The sequence below is a fragment of the Heloderma suspectum genome, chromosome 1 (genome assembly GCF_057233095.1).
Source record: "Heloderma suspectum isolate Gila_16-S chromosome 1, 16-S_ref, whole genome shotgun sequence".
NCBI lineage: Eukaryota > Metazoa > Chordata > Lepidosauria > Squamata > Helodermatidae > Heloderma > Heloderma suspectum.
Window position 1 is genome coordinate 120,251,629 of NC_139458.1, and position 27,538 is coordinate 120,279,166.

The 27,538-nt window shown below is 41.5% G+C and overlaps 1 protein-coding gene across 1 annotated transcript in view; it reads right to left on the reverse strand.

Moving 5' to 3' along the window:
- Positions 1 to 534: 534 nt before the first annotated feature.
- Positions 535 to 27,538, reverse strand: part of USH1C (USH1 protein network component harmonin) — a 104,333-nt gene continuing 77,329 nt past the window's right edge. The window contains exons 16-21 of the mRNA XM_084828496.1: positions 14,787 to 14,828; positions 14,470 to 14,523; positions 12,648 to 12,747; positions 10,328 to 10,437; positions 8,146 to 8,201; positions 535 to 3,335 (exon numbers count right to left, since the gene is read on the reverse strand). Of these exons, the coding sequence (XP_084684622.1) occupies positions 3,323 to 3,335; positions 8,146 to 8,201; positions 10,328 to 10,437; positions 12,648 to 12,747; positions 14,470 to 14,523; positions 14,787 to 14,828 (375 nt within the window). The 3' untranslated portion in view covers positions 535 to 3,322. The remainder of the gene's footprint in view (positions 3,336 to 8,145; positions 8,202 to 10,327; positions 10,438 to 12,647; positions 12,748 to 14,469; positions 14,524 to 14,786; positions 14,829 to 27,538) is intronic.

Consider the following 27,538-nt stretch of genomic DNA (forward strand, 5'->3'; position numbering starts at 1 on the left):
AAACTGCCTTACACTGAGTCAGACCACTGGCGCACCTAGTGCAATGTTGTCGGTCTGGTTGGTGGTGGTCTAGGGCAGAGGTCTTTTTCAGCCATGTTATCTGAGATTCTTTCTACTGAAGATACTTGGGATTGAACCTGGGACCTTCTGCATGCAGGGCACATGCTTTATCAAGGACACCTCTACCGTTAGGCGAAGTGGGGAAGCTGCCTCAGGTAACAGATGCTGAAGGCCAGAGAGCAGTGGCAAAATGTTAAGATGACAGAGATGTGTGCTCCATGCAACCTGTCCTGTGCTCCCTAAACTAGCCTCCTGCCTTCACCTGGCAGCCCTGTTGGCTTCTGTATGTGGGAGTGGAGTGGGGACCCCTCACCTCAGGCAGCAAAATGTCTTGGGCTAGGCCTGTGATTTATCACAGAGTTATGGATCTCATCCACACACACCTAACGTGGGAGGAAATGCTTGTCAATTACCTCCCTGTTTCTTTTTGAGAGTTCTATCACCAACAAAAAGCGAGCAGAAAACACAGTGGTTCATGGGTTTGGCAGTAACCATTTTATTGTCAAAATACTTGATTGCTTGCAAAGGCAGTTAAGAAACTCTGCTGTATATCTGGATATCTTGGCACACTGGAATAACAGTGCAGATGAATCATAAAACAAAATGTTTTTGAATACAGAGAAATGAAGAAAATGTACAAGGCAGCAATTCAAAGAAGAAATAAGCTTTGAATGATTCATATTATCAATGTCCTCTGTGAATGCTTTAAAAAATCCTCTGTGATTTAAGAATTAGTAAATAAGAAAATTACACCAAAGGCGACGTAACATTCGCAATTGAATTTAGATGCAATTATAGCAAATACACATAAAAACCTGCCTGCACTTATGAATATATTTGTATTAGTGTTTTGCTGTCATGCTTAGGGATGGTGGAGAATTCCGCCACGGATCTCGGTGCAGAATGGAGCACTCACCTGCTGCCGTTCGCGCTGCTCTGCGAATGGTGGCCGCGACTGCGGCCGCCCTTCACTTCACCATTTTAGCCGTGATAGGCTACGTAAATACTTACGTAGCCTGTCATGGCTAATGCAGGGACGCCATTTGCATCCCTGCGGAGCCGGTGATAGGCTACGTAATTTTTTTTTTTTATATGTAAATATATTTCTGCCATGGCAAAAAAAAGGGACGCAAATGGTGGCGGCTACGGCGGCCGCCATTTGTGTCCCTGCGCAGGCCAGCAGCGGCTGGATGTCGCTGCGGGCTGCCTCGGCCGGTGGCTCCGCGGAGTCACTGCAGAGCTGAGCCGGCTGTCGAGAATTTCAGGGGGAGGGACGGAGCGCCCCCCCCACCGCAGATGTACGAAACGAAACAGGTAAGTCGTTTCGTACATCCCTAGATGCTTTGACTGATGGCACAAAGTTAACAAATTAAATTTGTTAACTTTAATTAAATATTCACATCATGTAGTGCCTGGTTATTATAGAAAAATAATAATCTATAATAATAAAGCAAGACAAATCTATTTCTTCTAAGGGTCTCCCTTCTGTAGTTGCAGTAGTATGCCAATTAAAGATTTTCCCCTAATACCATAGAACCACAGAAGTAGCCCTGGGCTGTTTGCACACTGCTGTGAATACACACAAAATGCCTTATGCAGAAGCTTTTGCATGAGCTTCCAAGGGATGATTTTGTGATCTTTTCTCCCATTTGGTAGAGCTGATCTATATATAAAGAATTCTGTTTCCATACATGGATTATATTTTGACTGTATCAGAGCAACAGGTTTTTATCTAGAATAATTAATATAACATGGAGATGGTATCACTGATTTTAATAGAATGTGGATTATGCCTTTATGTGAATATGGTAATGCAATCCTAGGCATATTTACTCAAAAGTAAGTCTCATTGAGTTCAATGGGACTTACTCCCAGGTAAGCATGTATAGGATTCCACCTTAAGAGAAGTCTAGCTATAATTGTGTTGTAAACTAAATTTGCTGTAATCAGTATATAATTTCAACTACATTATTTAGCTTCCATGCTGCCTATTTTAAACTTGATATCACTTAAAAGTAAGCATCTTCTTTCAGCAACATCAACTGCTGTAGTAAAACGTATCACATTACCTAATTCATCTCTTCTTTTCTAGGTCTGTTAACTGAAAATGAAATTGATTATAATCACATCTCCTTATCCATTTGTTATGTCTCTTCTTTTTCTTCCTTAAAACACACCTATTCACCAAAGGCTTCTGGGATCAGCCTGACCTCCTCTTTTCTTTTCCCATAATTTAGATTGCAAATCCCCCTGGGTGGAATAATTTCCTTTTTTATTCCTAGTATTTTTACCCCGCTCTTCTGCCAGAAAAGGCTCTCATGATGTAACTTGTTTTCAATACAATGCCAGGTACATTCCTGGTGATAAATAAATGTTGAATAGTAGCAGAAGAAACAGGTATGCGGGTTTGTCTGGGAACTGATCTGAACTCAGGTACATTGGTTTCACTGGACTGTGCACTGATTTGAATTCATACTGCAATGCTGCTAAGTAGTGACTAGGGTAAAGCTAAGTACTCACTATGTAAAATTCACTTCCTGACAAAGAAATGTGCCGAATGAATTTAAATGTTACTTGTGAAACAGGAATTCAGTGACAATTTACACTATTATACCACCACTAAATTCAATGGGAATTTTGCAAACATGCACTTAAAATCTCAAGGTTTTACTGGCTCATGTCCAAGCCTCTGCATAGGATATCAGGTGACCTGCTTTGATTATAATATAAGGTCTATACAAAGATATCATATGTGGGAGAAAATACACAATATCAGAGTGCCCATTTTAGCCATACCCTGGCCTAACTGTTTTTCCTGCATTCCTCCATACGTTTTCCTGAGAATAAGTCCCACTGAACTCAATTGGGCTTCCTTTTAAGCTGACATGTATAGGATTGCGCTGCATATCTGCCTATGGGAAAGGATTGATCTCTCCTTTGTAATGATGACAATTTATAAACAATTTCACATGCAGTATTTAGAATAGTTTCAGAATTGGATCCTGACTCCTTTTATCATCTACAATGAAATATTCTTGTATAGATGATTACAACCATACACTGATCATGGCTTATGGGATGAAATTAAATGACATGTTGCTCCAAGTGTTCAAACACAAGGTGTGCCTTGAATCATTTGCAGAATCTTATGTTCATCTTATTCATAATTCTCTACTGAAAGAAGACTGCGATTTGTTAAAAATGTCTTGATATACATTGGTGGTTTTCTTCAAAATGCATATATTTGGTTTCTCCCACGTTATTAAAAAAATGTCCTGTAATAGGGGAGGGGAAAAAACTTGTCAATGTTCATCTTTGTCAAGCTGTGATAAGGCTTGAAAAAGCAAAACTGAATCACAGTGAAATAATTTTAGTATTTACAGCACTTAACCATTTAGACCATGATTATAAAAGAGTCACACAAATCAACATGACAAGTGAAGAACCTTAAACACACTTACTGATGATAAATAACCAAAAGTAAGGTTTTGGTTTTTGTGCTTCGCTCCTGTGATGAGATGCATGAGTTGTTCCTTCATCTGCAGCTCATACATCTATCTGTAGAGGAGATGAGTGAGTCCCCCCTTAGAACACTACCCCAGAAGCACAAAAATAGGAAGTATGACTCACTTGCACTTTCTCTACAGCTCCCCCACTCCCTAGTTTATAAGTAATGTTAGGACTGGAATTGAGAAGCTTTGCATAAACCTTAAATGTTGTACTCCCATTTTTATTTTTAGAAACAGTGCAATCCTGTACATGTCTACTCAGAAGGAAGACCCATTAAATTCATTAGTAAGTGGGTATGACACTTGGGAATAATTCCCATTGAACTCTATGAGATGTATTTCTGAATAAACATGTATAGGATTGTACTGTAATAAGTTCAAATCAACTGTGTTCTAAAATGGAGTGGAAGAGAACAAGACCCTTTAGACAATAATTGAAAATAAAATAAAATGACAGCAGAAGATTTTAAACTCACTCTGTAACAGAAAAGCAAAGCAACACTCAAAAACCAGCATGAATATAAATGTGTTCTTTTGATAAGCCTGATTTGGAAATGTTTAAATATTTGATTTGATTTGCATGGACTTGAACAACTGTGCATTGCACAGGTCCCTGTAAATTCTGAAAACAGAAATGTTATTCTTTAAGATTTTTCTAATTGTACACGAAATAGAAGCTTCTGTTTATGTGTGATGAAGTTGAATCCAAAGTGCTCAATTTGGGGTAGAGGGAGGAGATATTAATCAATTCGAGTGAAAAGGAGATGAGGCAAACTGACAAAACTGCAAGAAGAGGCTGAAAAAAGAACCACATCAAACTGGAAATGGTTAGAGAAAATGCCTTTGCTTACTATGTATCATACCAAAAAGATTGCATGATACAGGAATATTCTTGCAAAAGTGTATGTGATTTTAGAACTTATTGTGAAAATATAATCAACTTCAGAAAAGAAAAGTAGGCAGTATCAAAACCCCAAGAATAGACTTTTCAGTGGCATGCAAAATATAGGCAAACACATGCTTTGCAATGTACACATTTGCACAAAGAACATAATATGTGCACCCAGCTCTACTATTCACCATGAGGAAATACTGCAGTGGTTACAGCTGCAGGAGAAACCCTTGTCTGTACACAGATGCACTGCCTTCAAAAATCTTTTTGTTTAGGCTGGGGCTGACAGATGACGGACTAGTAGTGCTAGATAAACAGGATATGAAAACACACAATAAGGATGGAAGTTATTCCTCTGCTTGCTTGTATTCCTCTGAGTGTCTTCTGATAATTACTAACAACAGCTATTTCTGTTCTCCCTCTTTCTTTGCCATGGCCACAGCTAGTGTAGATTACAATAGCTTCTTGAAAATCAATCAGCATTCAAGGTTTGATTACATTTCTGTAACAGGCCTCCTCCAATAGTGAGATGAAATCTATATAGAAATGATAGTGACACTGTGGCAGCCAAGCTCCATTTTTTCAGTCATCTTAAAGACTGACGTTTTCAATATCTGACATAACATAAGGGAATTAATAAGCCTATTGGACTGTAACTCAGATTTCACGTATGAACTGACCACTTTCAACAAACAATATTTAAAACAGCACTGTCTGATCAGATTGTTATTGCTATCTTTCAGCTTGTTTTCCCTGAGGATGTGGACAAATTGCTTGGACAGCTGAATCCTACCACTTGTGCTTTAGATCCTTGCCCTTCCTGGCTAATTAAAGCTGCAAGTTCAGGTCTCATAAATGGGTTTCAGAGATGGTTAATGTTTCTTTATATTGAGGGAAGGTGTGGTCCCCACTGCCATAAAAGAAGCAGTGGCAAAAACCCCTTTGAAAAAATGCAATCTTGACCTTGGCAATTTAAATGACTATCACCCTGTATCTATCTTACCTTGGACAAGGTGTTAGTTGGAGCATGTAGTGGTGTCTCAACTTCAAGTATACCTGGATGAAGCCAATTATTTAGATCGTTTCAAGTTCAGTTTATGATTTGGCTTCAGGACTGAAACCACCTTGGTTGCCCTGTTGGATGACATGCACTGGGGGATAGACAAGGGGAGTGTGACCTTGTTGACTCTCCTGGATCTCCCAGAGCCACTCAGTACCATGAAACATGGTATCCTTCTGGAGCCTTTAGCTGAGAAGATCTCAGAAGCATCATTCTTCAGTGGCTCTAGTCTTTCCTGGAAGATCATTCCCAGACAGTGGTGCTGGGAAACTGTTCTTCCATCCTGTGGCCTCAAACGTGCAAGGTGGAACAAGGATTCATCTGGTCTCCCATAGTCTCTAATTTCTACAAGGAACTATGGAAAGAGGTCATCTAGAGGTTGAGGCTAAAACGTCATCAGCATGCTGATGATCTGTAGCTCTACTTCTTGTTTTCACCTTCTAATTCCAGTGAGGTGATAGATAGTCTGAACCAGTGTTTGGGATTAGTTTGGGCTTGGATAATGGTGAGCAAACTGAAAGTTAATCCAGACAAGACAGATGTGCTATTACCTGGGTTTTCTGGTGATCTGGGTATAAGTACACAACCTGTCCTTGATAGCACTGTTCTTCCCTTGAGGGACAAAGTACGCTGGCTGTGGGATGCTCTTGGAAACAATATTGTCTCTGGATGTCCAGGTGATAGTGGTGGCTGGCTGTTATCAGCTTCCAGAAGTACCTGGTTTGTCAGCTGCAGTTGTACCTACAGAACCTGATCTGGCCTCAGTCATACATGCCTTAGTCACAACCAGGCAGGTCTGCTGGAATGTTCTTTATGTTGGGCTGCCTTTTAATATGGTTCAGAAATTTTAGCAGGTGCTGAATGCAGCTGCCAGAATGCTGGCTGTTGCTCTATTATGCCAATTCTATATCAACTGTATGGTTGGTGGCCTATTTGTTCCTGGTTGACTTTAAATTGCTGGTATTGACATTTAAATTCCTTAAGAGGACCACCTCCACCCATATCAACCTGTCTGAGCTTTTCAACTGGTTGCAGAGCCTGTGCTCTCTGATCCGTTTCCATTGGAAATATGTTTGGTGAGTACTCTGATATTGTACCATAGCCTTGATATCGGTCAAATTGCTGTTGTGAAATGCCCTTTTTAGTCATATCCAACAGCTTTTACTCTTTCTGTTTTTAGACAGGTGGTTAAGACGTTTTTATTTAGATGGCCTTTTAGTGTTCAATTTTCTGCTGTTTTAATTGTCTCTCCTGCTGCTACTCTTTTAATTGATTGCTTTATTTATTGTTATACTGATGCCTCTTTTGTGCTTGTGTTCCTCATCCAGCTAAAGATACTCTTATCTACATGCATATTCCCCTATTTGGATTGGGGAGATAATTTCAGGTTGCCATTACAGCAGTTCAGAAGTAGTTTTGAATACCCAGATGTCATGAAGCAGATTTTATAGTACATAATTGAGATTATGCTTTATTGAACAATATAAAGTTTAGGATGATTGGAGGTTAAAATTAGTATTGTCTAGTCTCGCTGTCCATAAAGTATCTTAGGTTTTGGCCCCAAGCCCTACATGTGCATTAATAAGCTCTGATGAGTACATGAAGCTTTTGCATGTCAGAACTGCTTCATTCATTTATAGCACAATCCTATGCATCTTTAGAGAGAGAAAAGTCCTACAACTCCCAGCATCCAGAATGTAGGAGGTTGTAGGACTTCTTCTCTCTCTAAACATGCATAGGATTATGCCCTTAGTAAAGAAGAATAAAACTCTACTTCATTCAAAGGTTGGCAAGTTGTGTGCCTGCATCAGACTCCATAAGCAATCAATGGATTGGGTCATAAGAATTTAAGGGAATTACTTGCAGCTCAGTCCCAATGAAGGGCAGTATTATCTAGTCTATCACTATGTCAGATGGAGACGCAAATAGTAATTCCTTTCAAAGGTCTTTTACACTCTTTCAAACTCTTCCATTGCCCAATCTTTCCACCAGTTATAAAGCACTTCCTGATATGCAATTTTACTATTTTGTTGCAACTTAAACCCTTTGTTTCTTGCTGTTCTCTTACTGGCCCTGATAAGCAATTGAATTTGTTCCCCCATTTTTTTTTAAATAGCAACCCACTGCTAGCTGCTATCATGTCATTTTTCTGCTAAATATTCTTTCTCCAACTTAAGCCCATACAGATTTTTCTAAGTTTCAGACTGTTTAGCATCTCATTCCTCTTTGCTGAAATAAATCAATGGGCTCAAGTTACAGGAAGGCAGATTCTGGCTGAACATCAGGAAAAACTTCCTGACTGTTAGAGCAATATGACAATGGAACCAATTACCTGGGGAGGTGGTGGGCTCTCCCACACTGGAGGCATTCAAGATGAGGCTGGACAGCCATCTGTCAGGGACTCTTTGACTTAGATTCCTGCACTGAGCAGGGGGTTGGACTTGATGGTCTTAGAGGCCCCTTCCAACCCTACTATTCTATGATTCTATGATTCTAAGTCCAGTTTGACTATGTTCTTAAAATGTGTTAACTAAAGCTGGACCTAAAGCTAAGAACTCCAAATGAAGAGAAATACAAGGAGTATCTAAATGATTTTTGTGAACAAGTATAAAGTGAATTCTTACATTTCATCATCATATTCCTTGGGAGGAGATACTGCAATGACCAAGTCAATCCAGTCCTGTGAAAGAAAGCCTGCATCAATATTAGGTCTAAGTAATCAGGGAATAAAATCACATCTTAAAGTAAATTTAGATCCCCCTTAGAACTTATTAGGAGCATTATCATTCTATCATATGGATATATGTTACCATAATCACATTTTCAAGTTAATGCTGTCTTACAGAGCAATCCTATGGTCCCTGGAAGAGAGTTCCAGGGACCATAAGATATAGCAGATTTCCCCTCCTGAGGCTGTAGACATTACTATGTCCTCGGGAGGGGGAATCTGAATGGGAATTCCTCCCTACCCCTTTGCAGCTGCTGTGGTAAGCTCTGTGGCAGCTTCTCTTCTGAGACTGCTCCTTCCAGTCTCCTTCCCAAGCACATTTCACTACTGTTCTGGCCACCACTTAGTTAAGGTAAGGTAAAACTGAACTAGAGGAGAACTCTGCAGCTTGTAAAGCTCACCTAAATTTTGGAGGTGTTTGTGGTGGGTTTTAAGAAGCCCCCAAAATTCATTTCCAAGGCTGGCCCAGGAGAACTTTGCTAGCATACCTAATTCCAATTGTTCTCATGCTCTTTGATACAAATTCATTAATGATGGGAAAGGCTTACCTTTCTAATATTTACCAACTTCTATACTAGCTGGAATTAACAATATGAGTCACATTTTTTCCGAGAAGACTTTGCATAGAATTGGGATATATGTTAAGCGAGATAATACTAGGATCATAATAAACTGACCTGTAATATTTTCTATCTGAGCCTATGAAGCTACCTTATATTCAGCCAGATCATTGATCCATCTGGCCTAATATTATTGAGCTGGCAATAGCTCTCTAAGCTCTTGGACAGGAGTCTTTCTCCAGCCTCACTGCCTAGACCTGCTGTGGATTGATCCTGAGCCCTTTTGCATGAATGGCTTGTGCCCCACTACACGCAGGGCCCTTCCTTCCAAAATTCTAAAATTATAGCCATCCTGTCTACATGACTTATCTGGGATTTCATTTAGAACCTTATTCCATTTTTCAGATTTTTAGCACAAGTCCACCACATGTGATACAAAATACCAGTTACATTACAACCACCTCAGCATTTATAAGCTGGTGTCATACATACTCTTACTTTAACTGAAATCAAACGCAGACTTAATTAAAAATGTTTAAAATGGACTCCTGAATATGAACATATAATTATTTCACTGGATATTTTATTCAAAGGTATTTCAGTTTCAAACAGCTTATAGGGAGTCCTGTGTCCTCTTCCCACACCTTCTGGTCCAATTTTCTATTAAAGATTCAAAATCTATTAATTTGCTTGCAGTCTGTTTGAGGGAGCAGTCCTATGCATACTTATAGGGAGGTAAGTCCCACTAAAATCCCTGGGAATTTCTTCTCAGTGAGCGTGCATGGAATGGGAATGTTAATATATTTGAACATGTTGCACTTGCTGTGCTTGAATGAAAACAGTGCCAATCTGGTGTAAGTATGTTTTGTTTTAAGAATCTGTTTACTTGGTATACAACTATTTCTTTGCACAACATCTTTAACAGTGCAAACCTATACATGTCTACTCAGCAGTAAGCCCCAGTGAGTTCAATGGAGCATCCACCCAGGTAAGTGTGTTTAAGATTGCAACCTAAATCAAATTAGCAGTATAGTCCTATACATGTCTACTCAGAAGTCTCACTGAGTTCTATGAGGCTTGCACCCAGGTAAATGGGTATAGCATTGCAGCCTAAGTAACTATTTGTCCAAACCTCAAAATGTTTTCTTATTGCTTATTTTGAAACTGGACTAAAAGGAGATATTGGAGGAGCTCATTTTTTAGGTCATGATTTTGAGACTTTCAATAAGGTAACATTGTTTAGAAGTTTGCTGTTTATTTGTTCAGTCGCTTCCGACTCTTCGTGACTTCATGGACCAGCCTACGCCAGAACTTCCTGTCAGCCGTCGCCACCCCCAGCTCCCCCAAGGTCGAGTCCGTCAATTTTCTATTAAAGATTCAAACTTTTTTGAATCTTTAGAAGTTTTAGAAGTTTACCAATATGCTTATTATATATCTACTGCTACATCTTAAAGAGAGATTGAAATATATGAATATCTGATAAGTATAATCTAGAAAAGAAAATGCCTACTAACTTACCCCACCCATGTTCCAGGCTTTTGCAAGAGTTGCCTGAGCTTCATCCAGTTTAACATCTAATAAAATCTTGCCATTCACAGCCATTATTTCATCCCCTTTCACAATGCCTCCTGATAAAGGAAATATAAGGGAAAGGAACGAGGACATTAAATCCACAGGCATTTACTACTCAGGATTACGAAAAATCAAACTGGAATATTTATTGAAGAGAAGAATCCTGTAGTGGAAACGATGTCATACCATGCCAAAATATTGGGCCGCATCCAATGCTGGTCATGTGCTTGTGGGACCCACTACTAGCACAACAGAAAGCTGGCAGTTCCTGAAGCAATGGAGACTAGCTGAAACACTAGTTTTCAGAATGGGGCAGGTCAGCGGAGTTTACAGAAGGGAGCTCTGCTGAACTGTCCCATTCCAGAAACTAACATTTTGGCTCATTTCCTGGGTTGCTTCAGGAAGTGCTAGCAGTTGGATATTGCCCAATGTTTATCTATTTCTGTTACTAAATTTATTTCCCACCTTTTCTGCATGGAGCTTAAGGCGATTAAACATGTTTCTCCCTGCCTCCATTTTATCCTCACAACTCTGTAAGGTTGGCTAGGCTGAGAGATAATGGCCCAAGATCGTTATGGGCATAATCCTATGCATGTTTAGATAGAAAAACTTCTCACAACTCCCAGTATTCCCCAGCCAGCCATGTTGGCTGGGGAATGCTGGGAGTTGTAGGATTTTTTCCTGTCTAAAAATGCATAGGACTTAATGAGCTTCATGCCCAGATCCCATTGCAGTCCAGCACTGTAACCACTAAACCATTCTGGTGTTTAAAAATCAAAGCAGGAAATAACATAAACATATTTCTCAGAGCCAGAGTCATAGACAGCTAACATTTGTATGTATGCTACTGTTAAAACTATGGACGAGATTTTTAAAGGCATTATCAGAGGTACCTTCCATTAAAAGATTCTAAGATAAAACTATTGCAATATAAAGTTACAAGCTATTATAATCCTCTTGTTTAAATTATGTCATTTGTGTCAGGATTCCCTTGGCCCCCACTTTCCTCAAGCACTCACAAACACAAAAGAGAGGCACACACCTTTAATTCATTATTCACAGGTTCATTACAGATGCAAATCCTCCTCTCCCGCTACAAAGGAATGCCTCCAGGGGATTAAAATGGGATAAACCAAAGTTGCCTGTAATTTGAAAGGGCGGCTGTCTGACTAGGCTAATTTAGGGAGGGAGGTCCCGCCCCTTGCCTGCTGCTCTCCTGCATAGCCTCTCACGCATTGCTAACCAGTTCGAACTTCTACGCTCCACCCCTGACATTTCCCTCTTAGCTCTGCGTCTCCGCCTTGCGTCTCTTAGGTCACAGACCTCAAGCCCCTCCTCCTCCTGCTCCCTGCTTCTCACAGAGGAGGGTAAGGATGAAGCTTCATGCCCAGCCATCTGGGAGCTGGTAACCTGAGCAGCACACCTACCCATATCTGAACTGGCCTGTGAAAAATCCTCCCCCAGTTCTGGCTGCTCCTCTTCTGAATCTGAGCTGCTAACTATCTCCCTGCACTCAGAATCAATCCTGACATCTTGCTGCATATAGTCCTCCTTTAACCTCATGCTGAATCTACTGAAGTCAGTGATGAATAGTTTTGGAATACAAGGGCAATGCTAAAGAACTAGAGTTAGAATAAAAATCTCAATTCCCCAAAGTCATTTATGATACCAGGCAGCACTGCAATAACCACATCAACAGGAGCCATGGAGGCTCATTTTGGATTTTTTTTAGTTGTCTGTACATTGATATTAGGTGGTAACATGACAGCTTTCATTTTATAGAAATTGAGGTTGATGCCTATCTCAAATGTTGTTGAACTTAGTTTACCGTTTTCATTTTTCACTTGAGTACTCCATGATTTATTTGGGTGTTAATAGTTTTCTCTGGGCAAAAAATGCTTCAATTCAATTGATGCAGTTTTGTCCATCCCATCATTTTCCTACAGCATTTAAAATGACCTATGGGCAAAAGATTATGTATTCAGTATTTGTTATATTTGTAATCCACCTAATAACAAAAAGTTATCTGGACGGATTACTTTTTAATTTAGACATTCTGGATATCAAACTAATCGAAAGAAATGTATAACATCATTATCAATTTTTCCAATAAATAAATAAGTAAATATATCTTTGCCCCAAGAATCCATTCCCAAAAAAGAGTCCTAAAAAGTTAAAAAAAACTTGCAAAAGTTTTACATAACTATTTAATGGAATGAGCAATATGATTTCATTCATTCTGTCTTTCTTCATAGTAACCACCTACCATGCTTGTCTGCAGCACCACCCTCGTAAATGGCAGACACCACTACTTTTCCAATTGGGGAATTGATGCCACCTTCTACTGCAAGATCTAATGATCCTTCCTGTTAAAGAAAGTTTAATTCAGAAAAAAATAAAGTACCTTTGAAAAAAGGAACATATTGGTCAACTGCCTTGGTCAGTCTGGAGGATGACATGCTGGGGAATGGATGGTGGGAGCATGACCTTATTAGTTTTCCTGGACTTCTCAGTGGCTTTCATTACCATTGACCATGATATCCTTGTAGGCTGTCTCCCTGGTATGGGACTTGGAGGCACGGTATTATGGTGGCTCAAGTCCTTCCTGAAGGGACAGACCCAGACATTTGTTCTACCCCTAGGCCATTGACATTTGGGATGCCTCAAGATTAGAGCTGGCCCAAGACATTTTGCTGCCTGAGGTGAAGGACAAAATGGCCCCCTCTCCCATTCCATATACGCAAAGGCTGACTGGACTGGCAGTTGAATCTTTCCTCAACACAGGTGATGGGATAGCATCCTCCACCACACCAGAAGGTTCAGGGGGCATAGTTCAGGGGGTGTAGGGCAGGCTATGTGGCCCACAGCTCTCTCCTCCAACACTTTGCTGCCAAAAGCTTCTGCTGTCTGAGGTGACTGCCTCACTCTGCCTAGTGGTAGGGCCAGCTCTGCTAAAGATCCTATCTGGTCCCCATGCTTTTCAAGATCTGTATGAAACTGCTGGAAGACGTCACCTGGAGGTTTGGTCTGAGATGTCATCAATATGCAGATAACATCATACCTCTCTTTTCCACCATCTAACCCCAGGGAGGTGGTTGAAAACCTGGGCAGGTGTCTGTGGGCACAATTGGGGTGAATGACAACAAGCTGAAACCTAATCCAGATAAAATGAAAGTACTTTGGGTTGGAAATTTGCTAATCTAGATGGAGGTGACAATGACTGACTCCTTAAATTACCACTTTGGATGTGTCTGTTAATCATGGTTTTGAAGACATGCATTCAATTCACATCTGTCACCCCTAGTTTGTGTGTGTGGGCAACATGCCTGTCCGGTCAACTCACATCACAGACTGTGGCTGACCCCCCTCACTGCAGGATGGGCAGTCTATACACCTGGAGTAGTGCTTCAACACCATTTTCAAAAGTGCTTGCATTTTGTAGATTCTGACTACTGTAGAGTAGCACAAGCAAACTATCTAATGTCTCCTTAGATTACTTAGTTTAGTCATCATATTTGATTTTTTCATATGATAGACTCAGATCTTCCTCACTAATGAGGACCTAAGTAATTATCACTCAATACCCATCCTTCATTCATGATTTTTAAAAATTTAAATTGGATAAGTAATATACACATTTAATGATAAAAATAAGTGCCAGCCCAATGTAAGACAATCCAGTAGCCAAGATTTCCAAAGCCAATAAATGAAGAAACAGTCCATTTGAGAAAAAAAAATGAAGTCAAATGAAGGATGTCCTTCATAAATAAATACACTTGAAAAAGTGTAACATACAAAGATTAGTTTGAGCCAAGGCTCACCAAAGTTTAACCTCCAAACTTGCTTTCATTGCTAAGGCTCATCTCTGGAATCTGTGAAGCAATAATACAGAGAAAGTGCCTTTGGGGTACATGCAAAATCCTTGAATACCATCTGGGATTGTAAGAGGAGCTTCCAGGACACTCAATGTGAGTGGCTAGTGATCCTCAGCACTGATGTTTGAACATGAACACAAGGCCCATATTACACAGGTAGGAAAGGGCTTCCTAGAGCCTCACCAGTTATCCTTCTTCCATCACAAACATTACCTTCTTAATATGCAGGAGTCGCACATCTTTTCCCATAATCTGATCAGGTGAAAACTAACAGAAGTAAACAAATAACTGTAAGTAATTTCCACTTTTTCAAACGCAAAAGGTAAAATACATAATGTGAAGCATGCAATTTAAAAAGAATATGAGCCCTTCTGGAGCTAATCCCTGCAGAACACATCACTTTGCAGGATTACACGTTAGTTTCTGCTTTAGCTCAAAAAGCTGAAAATGCCACCTATGTCAATGACAGCTTCAGAAACAGATCACAAATAAAAGATAACAGATGGCCTATACTTCAGACTTTTCCTTACCACTGTGTAGGGATCGAAGTCTTCCACATACTTCTGGAATCCCTGAAAATAAAACTGGTAGTCAAATACATGCATAACAAACCATAAATGTAAACAAGCTCCCAGATGACCAAAGCCAGAAAGAGAGATGAAAACACATATACAGTTCATTCATGTTCCTCCTGACAGTCAGAAGACATATAAAAACCTTAAAACCATAACACCTTTTAGGATGCAATAGTCAAACAAACTGCTTCTGGAGAAGTTTACTGAATTCAGTGAGACCACTTCAGACTTAGTTGTTGACAATTTACTTTGATCTAGCCATAGTAAAGGTCACATGCAAGTGAAACTATGATGAATACTGCTGAACTCCACTAGTATAATTAGAGCAGGACAGCATATAGGGAGTACAGTGAAGATGGAACTGGAGTGCTGGCTTCCACAAAAACAAACAAAAAACAAACACCGGAAAACATTTCTAGAAAGCTTTTATGTCATACATCAATGTTCATCTGTCCCATGCCAATGTTCTTAATGCCCTTCCTAAAGCTGATCCAGCTAGCTTTACTGCACATCTGGACTGCTCTACTGAAACAATAGGGCAGGGCATGAGTCTATAGACTCATGATGGCCCTTCATCTGGCATAACAATGGCTGGAATCCCTTTGCCATAGTTACACAGACATCTAATATAGTTATAAGAAAGCTGTTCCATACACTACAATAAATCCATGTATTTGTACTGAGACCACTTGGACAAAGTTAAATGTTTCGCTAAGCATGCATTTAGGAAGTAAATTTAATCAAAGTTGTTTTTAGTTATATGTTGTTTGTGTATATTGTCTGTGTGCTTTTATGTTAAGTGGCTTTTAAAGTTTTTATATTTTATTTAACATTTTAACTTCTGTAAACTGCCCAGAGATATTCGGCTATGGGGCGGTATACAAATGTAATTAACAACAACAGCAACAACAGAAATACATAGGGCTGACATCTCTGCCGACATTTTTAGGATGTTGCTGTTTTATTAATTTTAGTGTAGCTTAGGCATGCTTAATTTTCTATATCCTGTTCAATCCACCCCAACTAACTCTTGCTTTTTGTCTCTCAGGGTTTCTAGATTTGCACTTTCTGATTTCACAGATTCTATATTTGTTCTTTGGGGAATAACTTGGAACACAAAACACTTTACTTGCAAATAGTACAATTAACATAGTGGCAATAACGTAGTTAATAATGTAGAGACTACTAAAATGAAACTGAACCAGGCAGTCATTCCCTATTAAAAGACAAGATTTTGAACAAAGGTCCTAGAACAGGAAGTTGTAATTTGAGCAGAGACACTGATCCTTTTGTGACTTAAGGGAAATCACTTGATCTTCTTTAGCTTTGAGGTCATAGCAAACAGATGTTATCCCTGAAGAATATGATCCTGGGAAAATATGCTTTAAGAAATAACAAATACAATACCTTTAAACAAACTGAGCCTGTATCCAATAAGCAAATAGATACCACTTTACAACAAACACGCTGAAATGTTTTAGTGTTTTCAAGCAAAGTGGCACCAAATTGTTTTCAATGTAGTAGCAGGTGTACAATCACAGGGCAATGCTGGATTAAAATATAAATTGCAGAAGTAGTCTTGCACTTGTGCTTAGTGATGAAAGGAGAAACCACTTGCAGATGGACTTCAGGTAGGAAACCAACAATTTGCTGAATGTATTAAAGATTACGGCTCTCTTCACACCTGGCATTTTATTCCACTACAAACTGTTCCTTTGGATTTATTATCCTTGTCGAGATTTAAGACTGGCCCTGCATATAGGCATCTCTCACAGAGCGTCCTTCCGCATTATATCTTTTCATGGCTGGGCTGAGCTGCACGGAACAATCAGGACAGAAGGGGGCTGCCGGCTCCATACCCCTCCCCTCCCCTGATCATTGGTTTCTGTAAGATGATTGATGGCTCCCCATCCTGCCACTCCTCCACAGCAGGAGGGAAGTTGGAAGCACTTCTAGTGGCCTGGACAGGGGGCTGTGGGAGCTGGTCCTCTCCTTCCTCCAAGGGACAGAGAGTCTTCTCGGTGACTTACCCCGAGGTTGCTGGCACTGCTAGTCCTTCTCTGCTAAATATGTCAGTGTGTGATGGAATTAAATGCAGTATATTGCTTGCATTACTGAGTTTGAAGGGTATGCCGATTTCCAGGTTCCCAACTACAGAAGTAAGAAATCCACAAACAGATAGGGATGGCGGAGAAATCCGCCATGGACTCCAATGAGCCTGGATTCTTTAGAATCCAGGCCCCTGGAGTCTGTGGCGGAACGGACTGCTCCCCCCCGTCACCCCCCGAAATCCTCCCCGGATGGACCCTACCTGCTGCCGGCTGGTCTGGGTCCATCCGCTGCTGCCGTCTGTCCGCTGCCCCAGACCGCGGCTGCAAATGGTGTCCGGCGTAGAGGACGCCATTTGTGTCCCTGCTCTTTGCCGTGATAGGCTATGCAAATATTTATGTAGCCTATCACGGCAAAGAGCAAGGGCGCAAATGGTGTAGCAGACACCATGTGTGTCCTTGCTCTTTGCCATGATAGGCTACGTAAATATTTACATAGCCTATTACGAAAAAAGCAGGGACGCAAACGGCATCCCCTATGCCATTTGAGTCCCTGATTTTTGCCATGATAGGCTATGCAAATATTTATGTAGCCTATCACCGAAAAGAGCAGGGACACAAATGGCGTCCCCTATGCCAGACGCCATTTGCAGCCACAGACCAGCAGCGGATGGAAGTCCGGCTGCGGATGGGCCCAGCTGGTGGCTCTGCGGACTTGCCATGGAGTGCGGCCAGTAGGGCAGGATTCTGCGGGAGGGACAGATTGCCTCCCCCCACCCGGACCAGAACGGTAAGTGGGTTTCATACACCCCTGCAAATGGACTTGCATACAGTCAATGCACCAAGCCATTCCTAGCAGTCCCTTCCCCCCAGGCAACTGCTTCACAGGGGTCACCTTCTTCATTAGACCTGGTTTGCTTCCCCCCCACACACACACACATTGTTGTTGCTCTTCCCCCTTATTCTGGCTTCCCAACAACCCTGCAAGGTGGGCTAGGAGAAGAGATAATGGCTGGCTAGGTGGGAGGGAGTACTATGGGAAAACCACCTCAGCATTACTGCCTTACCTAAAACAACTCCACACCCAAAAAGGAAACTATTAAAAATGACCCTTCCAAGCTCTGCATGATGAATTTATTAAGGGGAGGAGAAAAGCTATTTTTTAATACCCATTGAAATCCTAACTGTCAAGCCTTTCTCCTGCGTGGCTGAGAAGGGAGACTTCCCCATCCACCCTGGGAGGAAAAACACCCATCAATCTGGTGAGCAAAAGGGAGAAGAAGCAGTCAGTGAAGTCAATGGGAGGGGGAGCTTCAAAGTAAATGCATTGAAGGGGATGGGAGACCATAAGACTGCTACTCTAAGTAGACCTACAATGCATTCCTATGCATGTCTACTCAGAAGCAAGCCGCACAGATTTCAATGGCACTTCAAGGAAAGGGAAGCCTTACAGCCAATGAGTTTACTCAGATGTAAGCATTGCTGTGTTCAAGAGGATCTTGGAGTCTGTAGTGGAATGGGAGAGAGGCGGAAATGGTCACTGGAAGCCTGGTTAGTGACCTGCCCCCCCAACATGTCATGACAATGTTATTCAACACTGCCCAGCAACACCCCCCAGCACATGCCCATACAAAGCGGGACAAAGCGCTAAAGGGGAAATACACAGGGAGGAAATGATGATTTCAATTGCAAGCATAGAAAATGCCAGGTTTTCCCCATTCTTAGATAACATGGGAAGAGGGAAGGAAAGTTGTGAGATAGCAGCAGGACAGCAGCAGCATCATCTAAAGCTCCTGCAAAAACTGTTGATTAAAGAAAAACGATCCTGCTTAAAAAACTCAGGTGTGAAGAGAGCCTACAGCAACCTTACAATATTTCACAGACGGAGGGGCACATTGCATGTGACTTCATTAACATTGTTTGGCATTGCATGCTTTTAGTGTTTAACAAATAGCCGGGGGAGGGGGGCGGTTCAGGACCTTGGTGTGTGCGGGACGGGTTTTTAAAACCTTTGCTGAATCAGGGTGCTCCATGCCTGCTATTCACAATTGGAGGAAATCTCCCACTGGTGCCAATGGAAACTTTCCTCCCGTTGTATATAGCAGACACGAGGCAAAATTTTGACAACAGTAGGGGCAAAGGATTACAGCTTCGCTTGCCCCATGCCATGGTCCTGATCGAGCTGTCTCCCCCCATGCAGGCCATCTGTTAAAAAACGACAACCACAATCACACAAGGCCAAACAACATGAATAACATTGCATCTAGTTTGGGCCTGATAGCTCAATTGTATACATGTCTACCCAGAAGTAAGTCCTGTTTAGTTAAATAATGCTAAAAACAGGTATAGTATTGCAGTCTGAAGAAACAACAAATTCCAGTCAAGGCAAACACCTTCTTGAATTTGACCAAAATTCCTAGGCCTTCCCGCTGAACATCTGGTTTTGTTGGTCTCATGTTCCATAGGAGCTCCATTTGCTTAAGACTCTCAAGTCCAACTCTGCTTCATATTTATACTCTCATGGGTACCAATGAAGATTTTTGCACCATTGTTTTAAAAGCATCTCATAATATCCTGGGATGTCACGTTATTTAAAACATTTTCACACTTTTGCTTTTCTTAAATATACAAAGTACTGGGACAATTTAAAAACAATTCTTACAAAGTTATAATATAAAAACTAATTATGTGTTACATATCTTAAAAAATAGTCAGCAAAATTTTAAAATTTTTTAAATTTTTAAATTTTAAAAAGTTTTTAAAAAACTTTTTAAAACTTTTTAAAATTAAGAGTTTTTAAAAGCTGCCAACAAGCCCAGTTAGAATTAAACTTAACTCTTGTGTTCTGTCATTATTTTGTTTAACCTTATTTTCCCCCATAAGGAATAAAACAGCCACTGACAAAAAGATGGATAGTATTGCATTTAACAGGGGGTTGGACTTGATGGTCTTGTAGACCCCTTCCAACCCTATGATTCTATGATCTATGTACATTCTGGGTGGATTCAAACAACCTAATATTTCTCGCATCACTCAATTACTTCTGAAGTCATGGAATTGTGATAACCAGTCAACATACAATTCCGCCAACCTTTTCAGCAATCTGTATTTTGGGAACAAGATGGTGCTAAATGAAGAAAACACGCGATTGGTGTGTCTGAATGGAAAATATCTAGGAGCTGCTACTGTGCTACACCAACACAATAGGCATCTAGGAAATGAATGATTTTTCTTAAAATGTAACTTTCTTTAGTGTTTATAATTAGTTTATCAATACACTAATAGGAGTTGCATGTATTCATCAAGGGAATATGAAGCCTGATTTTAAAAAAGCTATATTGCATCCTTAGCTCAAGTGACATGAGAATGAAGAAAAAAGAAGAGAGTGAAAAACCAGCATCAAAACACAATTGAAATGCATGAATACCACACAAAGAAGAAATAAAATGTTATTTTACTTGTTTTTTGTTAGTTTTAAATGATGAATTGTAAACCACCATTCTTTTAAACATCTCTTGAGGCTGAAAAAAGAAGGAACAAATGGCCAAAGCAGTAATTAGTTACACACACACACACACACACACACACACCGAGGGGGGGGGGGATGACCTTCAATTTTATATATTCTATTTATATATCCAAAGATAATTTGAGTCAATTAAAAGTATCATTTTGACTGCATGGTTACTGGTACTGAATACAGCTGAAAATATTTAATGGATACTAGTCATTTTGCATTAAATTGTCCTCCAATCACAGTTCTGATAAGGAGAAGTTCCTATTTTATAGTCAACTTTGTGGGCACTCTTTGGCATCATAAGTACTTTGAACATCCAAATAGAATTTCAATCAAATGTATACTACGCCTAAATATCGGAATATTGTAGCGCAAGGGCAAGACCCAAAGTCAACAATAAACTGATTCCAATGCATGTCCAACAGTTTATTATAGAAGCTGATACATTTTAATAACAAGATCTTCCTTAGGGGATAAAACCCAGTACAAATGATTTAAATGGTGCTTCAGTTTTCTGAATACCTCCTCAAAGAATGCCTCGAGGTAATTCTTACTGTGTCTCCCTATGATGATATAATGGATAATCTAAGGAATAGTAGTGGCCCACATTATTGCTGAATGTTTACACATTCACTGGTAGAAAAGTGTGCAGTTAGAAACAATCATTTTTCCGCTGTACAGCCTTCACAGTAGTTTACAGAACATAATTTTAAGATCCTAGTTTCATTTAAATATTTTTGTTGTATTTTGCATTTTATTTCCTCTAAAAGGAAAAGGTTGGATGTTTGATTAACTTGAGTTTGATCGATGAGCTCTGAGCCTTAGAAAAAGTTTAAATTCTGAAGGCAGGACATGCCTTAACAGCTTCTACCAATTCATGGCATGAAACAGGGGGTGCATTGTGGATGGGATACTGTTCATGCCTGCAGAACCTTTGTGACTAGTCATTTTTCAGGATCCTGTGGCAGTGCAAAAGAAGTGATGTGATATAAGGCAACACCAGGCTGTGCAAGACACAGCACGTTGGACAGTATGATGACAATTACTGCAATTAAAAACATATTAATACAAACCTGTACCAATTTTAATATCTCTGTTCCACAGTTCACCCTGCTCCGTGTTAACAGATTGGCCACTGATGGAGCTGTAGCAAAAATGGGAAATATCTCCTATCCAAGCTCCATATTAAGAAACTTTTCTATCATTTCTAACTGTGAGCAAAGATGAAAGGATTGTGATCTGCCTGATCTAGCAAAAAACATAACTGATGGGTCTCACCATCAGGGATGAAAAGCAATGAGCTTGTTGTTGTTGTTCAGTCATTCAGTCGTGTCCGACTCTTCGTGACCCCATGGACCACAGCACGCCAGGCCTTCCTGTCCTGCGCTCTCTCCCGGAGCGTGCTCAAGTTCATATTCATTGCATTCGTGATGCTATCTAGCCATCTCATCCTCTGCCGTCCCCTTCTCCTTTGGCCTTCAGTCTTTCCCAGCATCAGGGTCTTTTCCAGGGAGTTTTCTCTTCGCATTAGGTGGCCAAAATATTGGAGCTTCAGCTTCATTATCTGTCCTTCCAATGAGCACTCAGGGTTGATTTCCTTTAGGATGGACTGATTTGACCTCCTTGCAGTCCAGGGCACTCGTAAGAGTCTTCTCCAGCACCACAGTTCGAAAGCATCAATTCTTCGGCGCTCAGCCTTCCTTATAGTCCAGCTCTCACAGCCATACATTACTACTGGGAAAACCATAGCTTTGATTAGACAGACCTTTGTCGGCAAGGTGATGTCTCTGCTTCTTACTATGCTGTCTAGGTTGGCCATAGCTTTCCTCCCAAGGACCAAGCGTCTTTTAATTTCATGGCTACAGTCACCGTCTGCAGTGATCTTGGAGCCCAAGAAAGTAAAATCTGTCACTGCTTCCATTTCTTCCCCTTCTATATGCCAGGAAGTGATGGGGCCAGATGCCATGATCTTAGTTTTTTTAATGTTGAGTTTCAAACCAGCTTTTGCACTCTCCTCTTTCACCCTCAACAAGGGGCTCTTGAGATCCTCTTCGTTTTCTGCCATTAGGGTGGTATCGTCTGCATATCGGAGGTTGTTGATAATTCTCCCAGCAATCTTAATTCCGACCTCTGATTCATCCAACCTGGCATTTCTCATGATGTACTCTGCATATAAGTTAAATAAGCAGGGTGACAATATGCAGCCTTGTCGTACTCCTTTCCCAATTTTGAACCAATCGGTTGTTCCATGTCTGGTTCTTACTGTTGCTTCTTGACCCTCATACAGGTTTCTCAGGAGACAGGTAAGGTGCTCTGGTACTCCCATCACTTTAAGAATTTGCCACAGTTTGTTGTGATCCACACAATCAAAGGCTTTAGCATAGTCAATGAAGCAGAAATAGACGTTTTTCTGGAATTCTCTTGCTTTCTCCATGATGCAGCGAATGTTGGCGATTTGATCTCTAGTTCCTCTGCCTCTTCTAAACCCAGCTTGTACTTCCGGTAGTTCTCGGTTCGCATACTGCTGAAGCCTAGCTTGTAGGATTTTGAGCATCACCTTGCTGGCCTGTGAAATGAGCGCAATGGTGCGGTAGTTTGAACACTCTTTGGCGTTGCCCTTCTTTGGAATTGGAATGTAAACTGACCTTTTCCAGTCTTGTGGCCACTGTTGAGTGTTCCAGATTTGTTGGCATATTGAATGCAGCACTTTAACAGCATCATCTTTTAGGATTTTAAATAGCTCGGCTGGAATACTGTCATCTCCGCTAGCTTTGTTGTTACTAATGCTTCCTAAGGCCCACTTGACTTCACTCTCTAGGATGTCCGGCTCAAGTTCAGTGACAGCACTATCATGGCTATCAGGGACATTCAGATCTTTCCTGTATAGTTCTTCTGTGTATTCTTGCCACCTCTTCTGAATCTCATCTGCTTCTGTTAGGTCCCTGCCTTCTTTGTCCTTTATCATGCCCGTCTTTGCACAAAGCGTTCCCTTGAGATCTCCAATTTTCTTGAAGAGATCTCTAGTCTTTCCCATTCTGTTGTTTTCCTCGATTTCTTTGCATTGTTCATTTAAGAAGGCCTTCTTGTCTCTCCTTGCTATTCTCTGGAACTCTGCATTCAGTTGGGTATATCTTCCCCTTTCTCCCTTGCTTTTCACTTCCCTTCTTTCCTCAGCTACTTGTAAAGCCTCATCAGACAGCCACTTTGCTTTCTTGCATTTCTTTTTCTTTGGGATGGATTTCGTTGCTGCCTCCTGAACAATGTGACGGACCTCCGTCCATAGTTCCTCAGGCACTCTGTCTATCAGGTCTAATCCCTTAACTGTATATTCATAAGGGATATGATTTAGGTCATACCTGAACGGTTTAGTGGTTTTCCCGACGTTCTTCAATTAAACAATTGGTAATGACTGTACTCCCGGTACTCATGACTTATGTGGCCATGTCCTTAATTCTGCTACCAAAATGTAAATTATCTGAACCAGGTAAGAACAGTAAAGTTTTGGAAAATGGAGGCTTTACCGGATGATATTGAAGAGGTATTGAAAAGTGAAGGTGAAATTATGAACAACAACAACAATAGCCAGACAGGAATTCCCACTATATGTAATATGGGTATCTAATTGTAAGTAAGGTGTAGTATTTTCAATACAGTTCTGAGATCACGGAATAATTTGTACATATAGATAGATAAAAGAGTTGGGAGTGATTCTCACGTTGCTTTTGAACATAGCAAGTAACTTACACTGATGTTATTATGCTATTTCCTCATTATACACCTATAAGTCTCCATGGCCACATCAGCACCTGGCATCCTTGGGCAGCTGCCAGGCCCCACCACTGATGTCTGTCCTTTAATGCTTTTCTGCTGTGCTCTGAGCAGCAGAAGATGGCTGAATGTAGCATCCATTTTAATTTCCCACAATGCCTCTGACGTCACATCACTCTGAGGCATTGTAGGAAAGTAATTTATAGACCACTTGACTATATCTAAAAAGGTATCTTGAAGCAGTTCACAACATAAAAGTTTAAAGTATAAAATGTCCACAGTTAAAATAATTTAAAACAGAAAATACAAAATGTCTCAGTAAAAACACACATTTAAAACCAAGAAATAAGAAAATAAATTATCAATTAAAACATTTATAATCAGAGAACAAAATTAAATTAAGATGGTATCCCTCAGCCACCCAATGCTACTGGTATTGCTGGCCTCCACTGCTGGAAGGTAAACCCACCAGGGCCATCCAACAGAGGAGTAGGCCCACCAGAATACACTTTGCCCAGGGCGTTCTCAAACCTGGAGCTGGCCTTTCGGTCTCTTGGGGTCATTACCCATATGTTCATATAGAAACTGTCTTTTCAAGCAAAGAGCACTCTGTGTTTTTCTCCTCACTTTCTCCTTGTTTTAGCCTTTAGCTTTGCTCTCATACCGAGGTTTTCCTAAATACATAGGGCTGGATCCAGATTTAGGTGTGCAACTGAACTGACAGAAGCAAATGTGCTTTCTTCCCCATGGTAGCCTCTCCAGCCGCCAGGAAATGCTACACAAAGGGTTGGGGACCCTGCTGGATGGGGTGGGCTGTGGGGTGGGGAAAATGGGGAGATTCCCCCCAAATTGGGCAGAGGCCTTCCATCCATGGAAGGCAGATCCTTGACCCAACCCATAGAAAATAAATAGTGAGAAGGCTTTATTCTGAATAGGTCATTAGAGAGTGAAACTGCAGGGAATAATTTGCTTTTGCAAATTATGTCAGAAAAGAAGTACTTGCTTTCTGGTAAAATTACAAGAAATGGATCCCCTCCCCCTGATACCCAACTTATGGGTTTCCACCCTGGGAATAGTGCCTAAGAAATCCTCTGGGGAGTTTAGGTTAATTCATAACCTCTCCTTCCCTAAGGGTCGGTCAGTTAATGACAAAATCCCCGATCATGTATGCTCAGTGCACTACACCTCTTTTGATGCAGCTGTATCTATGGTCTGGGCTTTCGGCCAGGGGGCCCTGATGGGAAAACGTGATATAAAGTCCGCCTTTTGCATTTTGCCCATCAACCCATTGGATTTCAACCTTTGGGGGTTCTGTTTCCAGGGTAGGTTTTATGTGGACTGGGCCCTCCCTATGGGGTGCTCCATCTCTTGTGCCATGTTTGAAAGGTTCAGTACCTTTCTAGAATGGGCAATGAGAGACAGGTCAGGCATGCAGAGTATGGTCCATTATTTGGATGACTTCTTGTTCATCGGGCCCAAAGATTCTTCCCAATGCTCCGATTTGATGCAGGCTTTCACTTCCCTTTTGGATGACCTCGGCGTCCCACTGGCACATGAGAAAACAGAGGGCCCGTCTGCTCTTTTAACATTCCTGGGGATTGAGTTGGATACCCTTAAGGAATGTGGCCGGCTTCCTCAGGACAAGCTCACAGCCTTGCACACAAAACTCCTAGCAATTTGGCATTCTCGTAAGGTTTCCTTGCAGGCACTGCAGGAGGTAGTAGGGCATCTCAATTTTGCCTATAGTCGCCCCTGGCTGAGCCTTCTTGCAACAGCTATGCTGGGCAATGCAAGGATTGCAACAGCCCCATCATCGAACCAGGGTTACATCTGCTATGTGTTTGGATCTGCGGGTATGGCTTCAATTTTTACAAGAATTAGCGGTGTCTCCTTTTGGAGGCATGAGTTGCTCCTTAAAGCTGACCTGCAGATTCATTCGGATGCTGATGGGGCGCTGGGTTTTGGCATCGTATGGCATGACCAATGGTGCTTTGGGCGGTGGCCCGAGATCTGGACGTCTGCCGGGCTCTTTCAGGATCTTACCTTTCTAGAGTTCTTCCTTATTTACGTGGCTGTACACCTTTGGGCAGACCAAATGGCCAATTCTGTGGCTCTCTTCTGGTGTGACAATCTTGCCACCGTTCATATCATTAATACTCTGTCCTCCAGAAACCATAGGGTTATGTTGTTGGTAAGAGCATTTATGCTTCATTGCTTGCAACATAACATCTGGTTCCGTGCCCGGCATGTACCTGGCTTGGACAATCCAGTTGCCGATGCTCTGTCGTGTAACCAGATCGACAGGTTCCGGGAGTTGGCCTTGTGGGCTCGTCCTCTGCCAGACCGCATGCCTGCCACACTATGGGAGATTGGCAGACTGAAGTTGATCACGCCATGATGAACTCCATAGCTCCCAGCACTAGAGTTGCCTACAACAAAGCAGGTAGGGAGTTCCTTGCTTTCCGGAGCGAACTACAGTTGCAGCAATTGTGGCCCATTCCACCTGCTGCAATTCTGCGTGTACTCTAGGAACAGGGGGCTTTCGGCCAGGACCATAAGTGGTAAGCTTGCCTCGTTGGCCTTCTGGGCTGAAATTAAGGGTGTACATGATTCCACAACAGATTTTAGGGTGCAATGTGCTGTCCAGGGCTGGGCAAGAATGTCGCCTGCACCTGCAGACTCTAGGCGCCCCCTTTCTCAGGATATCCTGCTGGGACAGAGAATGTGGCTGTCCATTTGCGCATCACGCTACGAGGCTTCACTGTTCCACATGGCGGCCTTAACAGCTTTCTTCGGGGCCCTTAGGATTTCCGAATTAGTCTGGGCATCCAAAAGGGATACGTCTGGGAGGGCACTGAGATACTCTGACGTACTGTCCTGTCTGGATATCGTCCATCTCCGCATACGGAGATGTAAGACAGACCAATGCAGCAAGGGCGCAACGGTGTTCCTCTGTCGAGCTCAAATACAGGAGTTATGCCCTGTCAGGGCATTAGGGGTTTTTCTGGATCTTCGTGGGTCTGTGGATGGACCTCTATTTTGTCATTCCGACATTTCCCCATTGACTAAATTTAAATTCTGGGCTGTTAACAAATTGGCTTTATCTACCCGCAGCCTGGGTAATTTCCGATTTGGGATGCATTCCTTTCATATCGGAGCAGCTTCCACAGCAGCTTCCTTGGGTTTCTCGCAAGATCAGATGAAGATGGTGGGCAGATGGTGCTCCAGCGCATTCTGGATGGACATTCGGGGTTTGTCTGTCAATTCGTGATACATCAGCTCTTTGCTTGTCCTTCATGTTCTTATTTCCTTAGATCAATGGACTGGAAGCGTGCCAGTGAGGGTGCTCATATGCAGGCACAGTATGGTGTTCC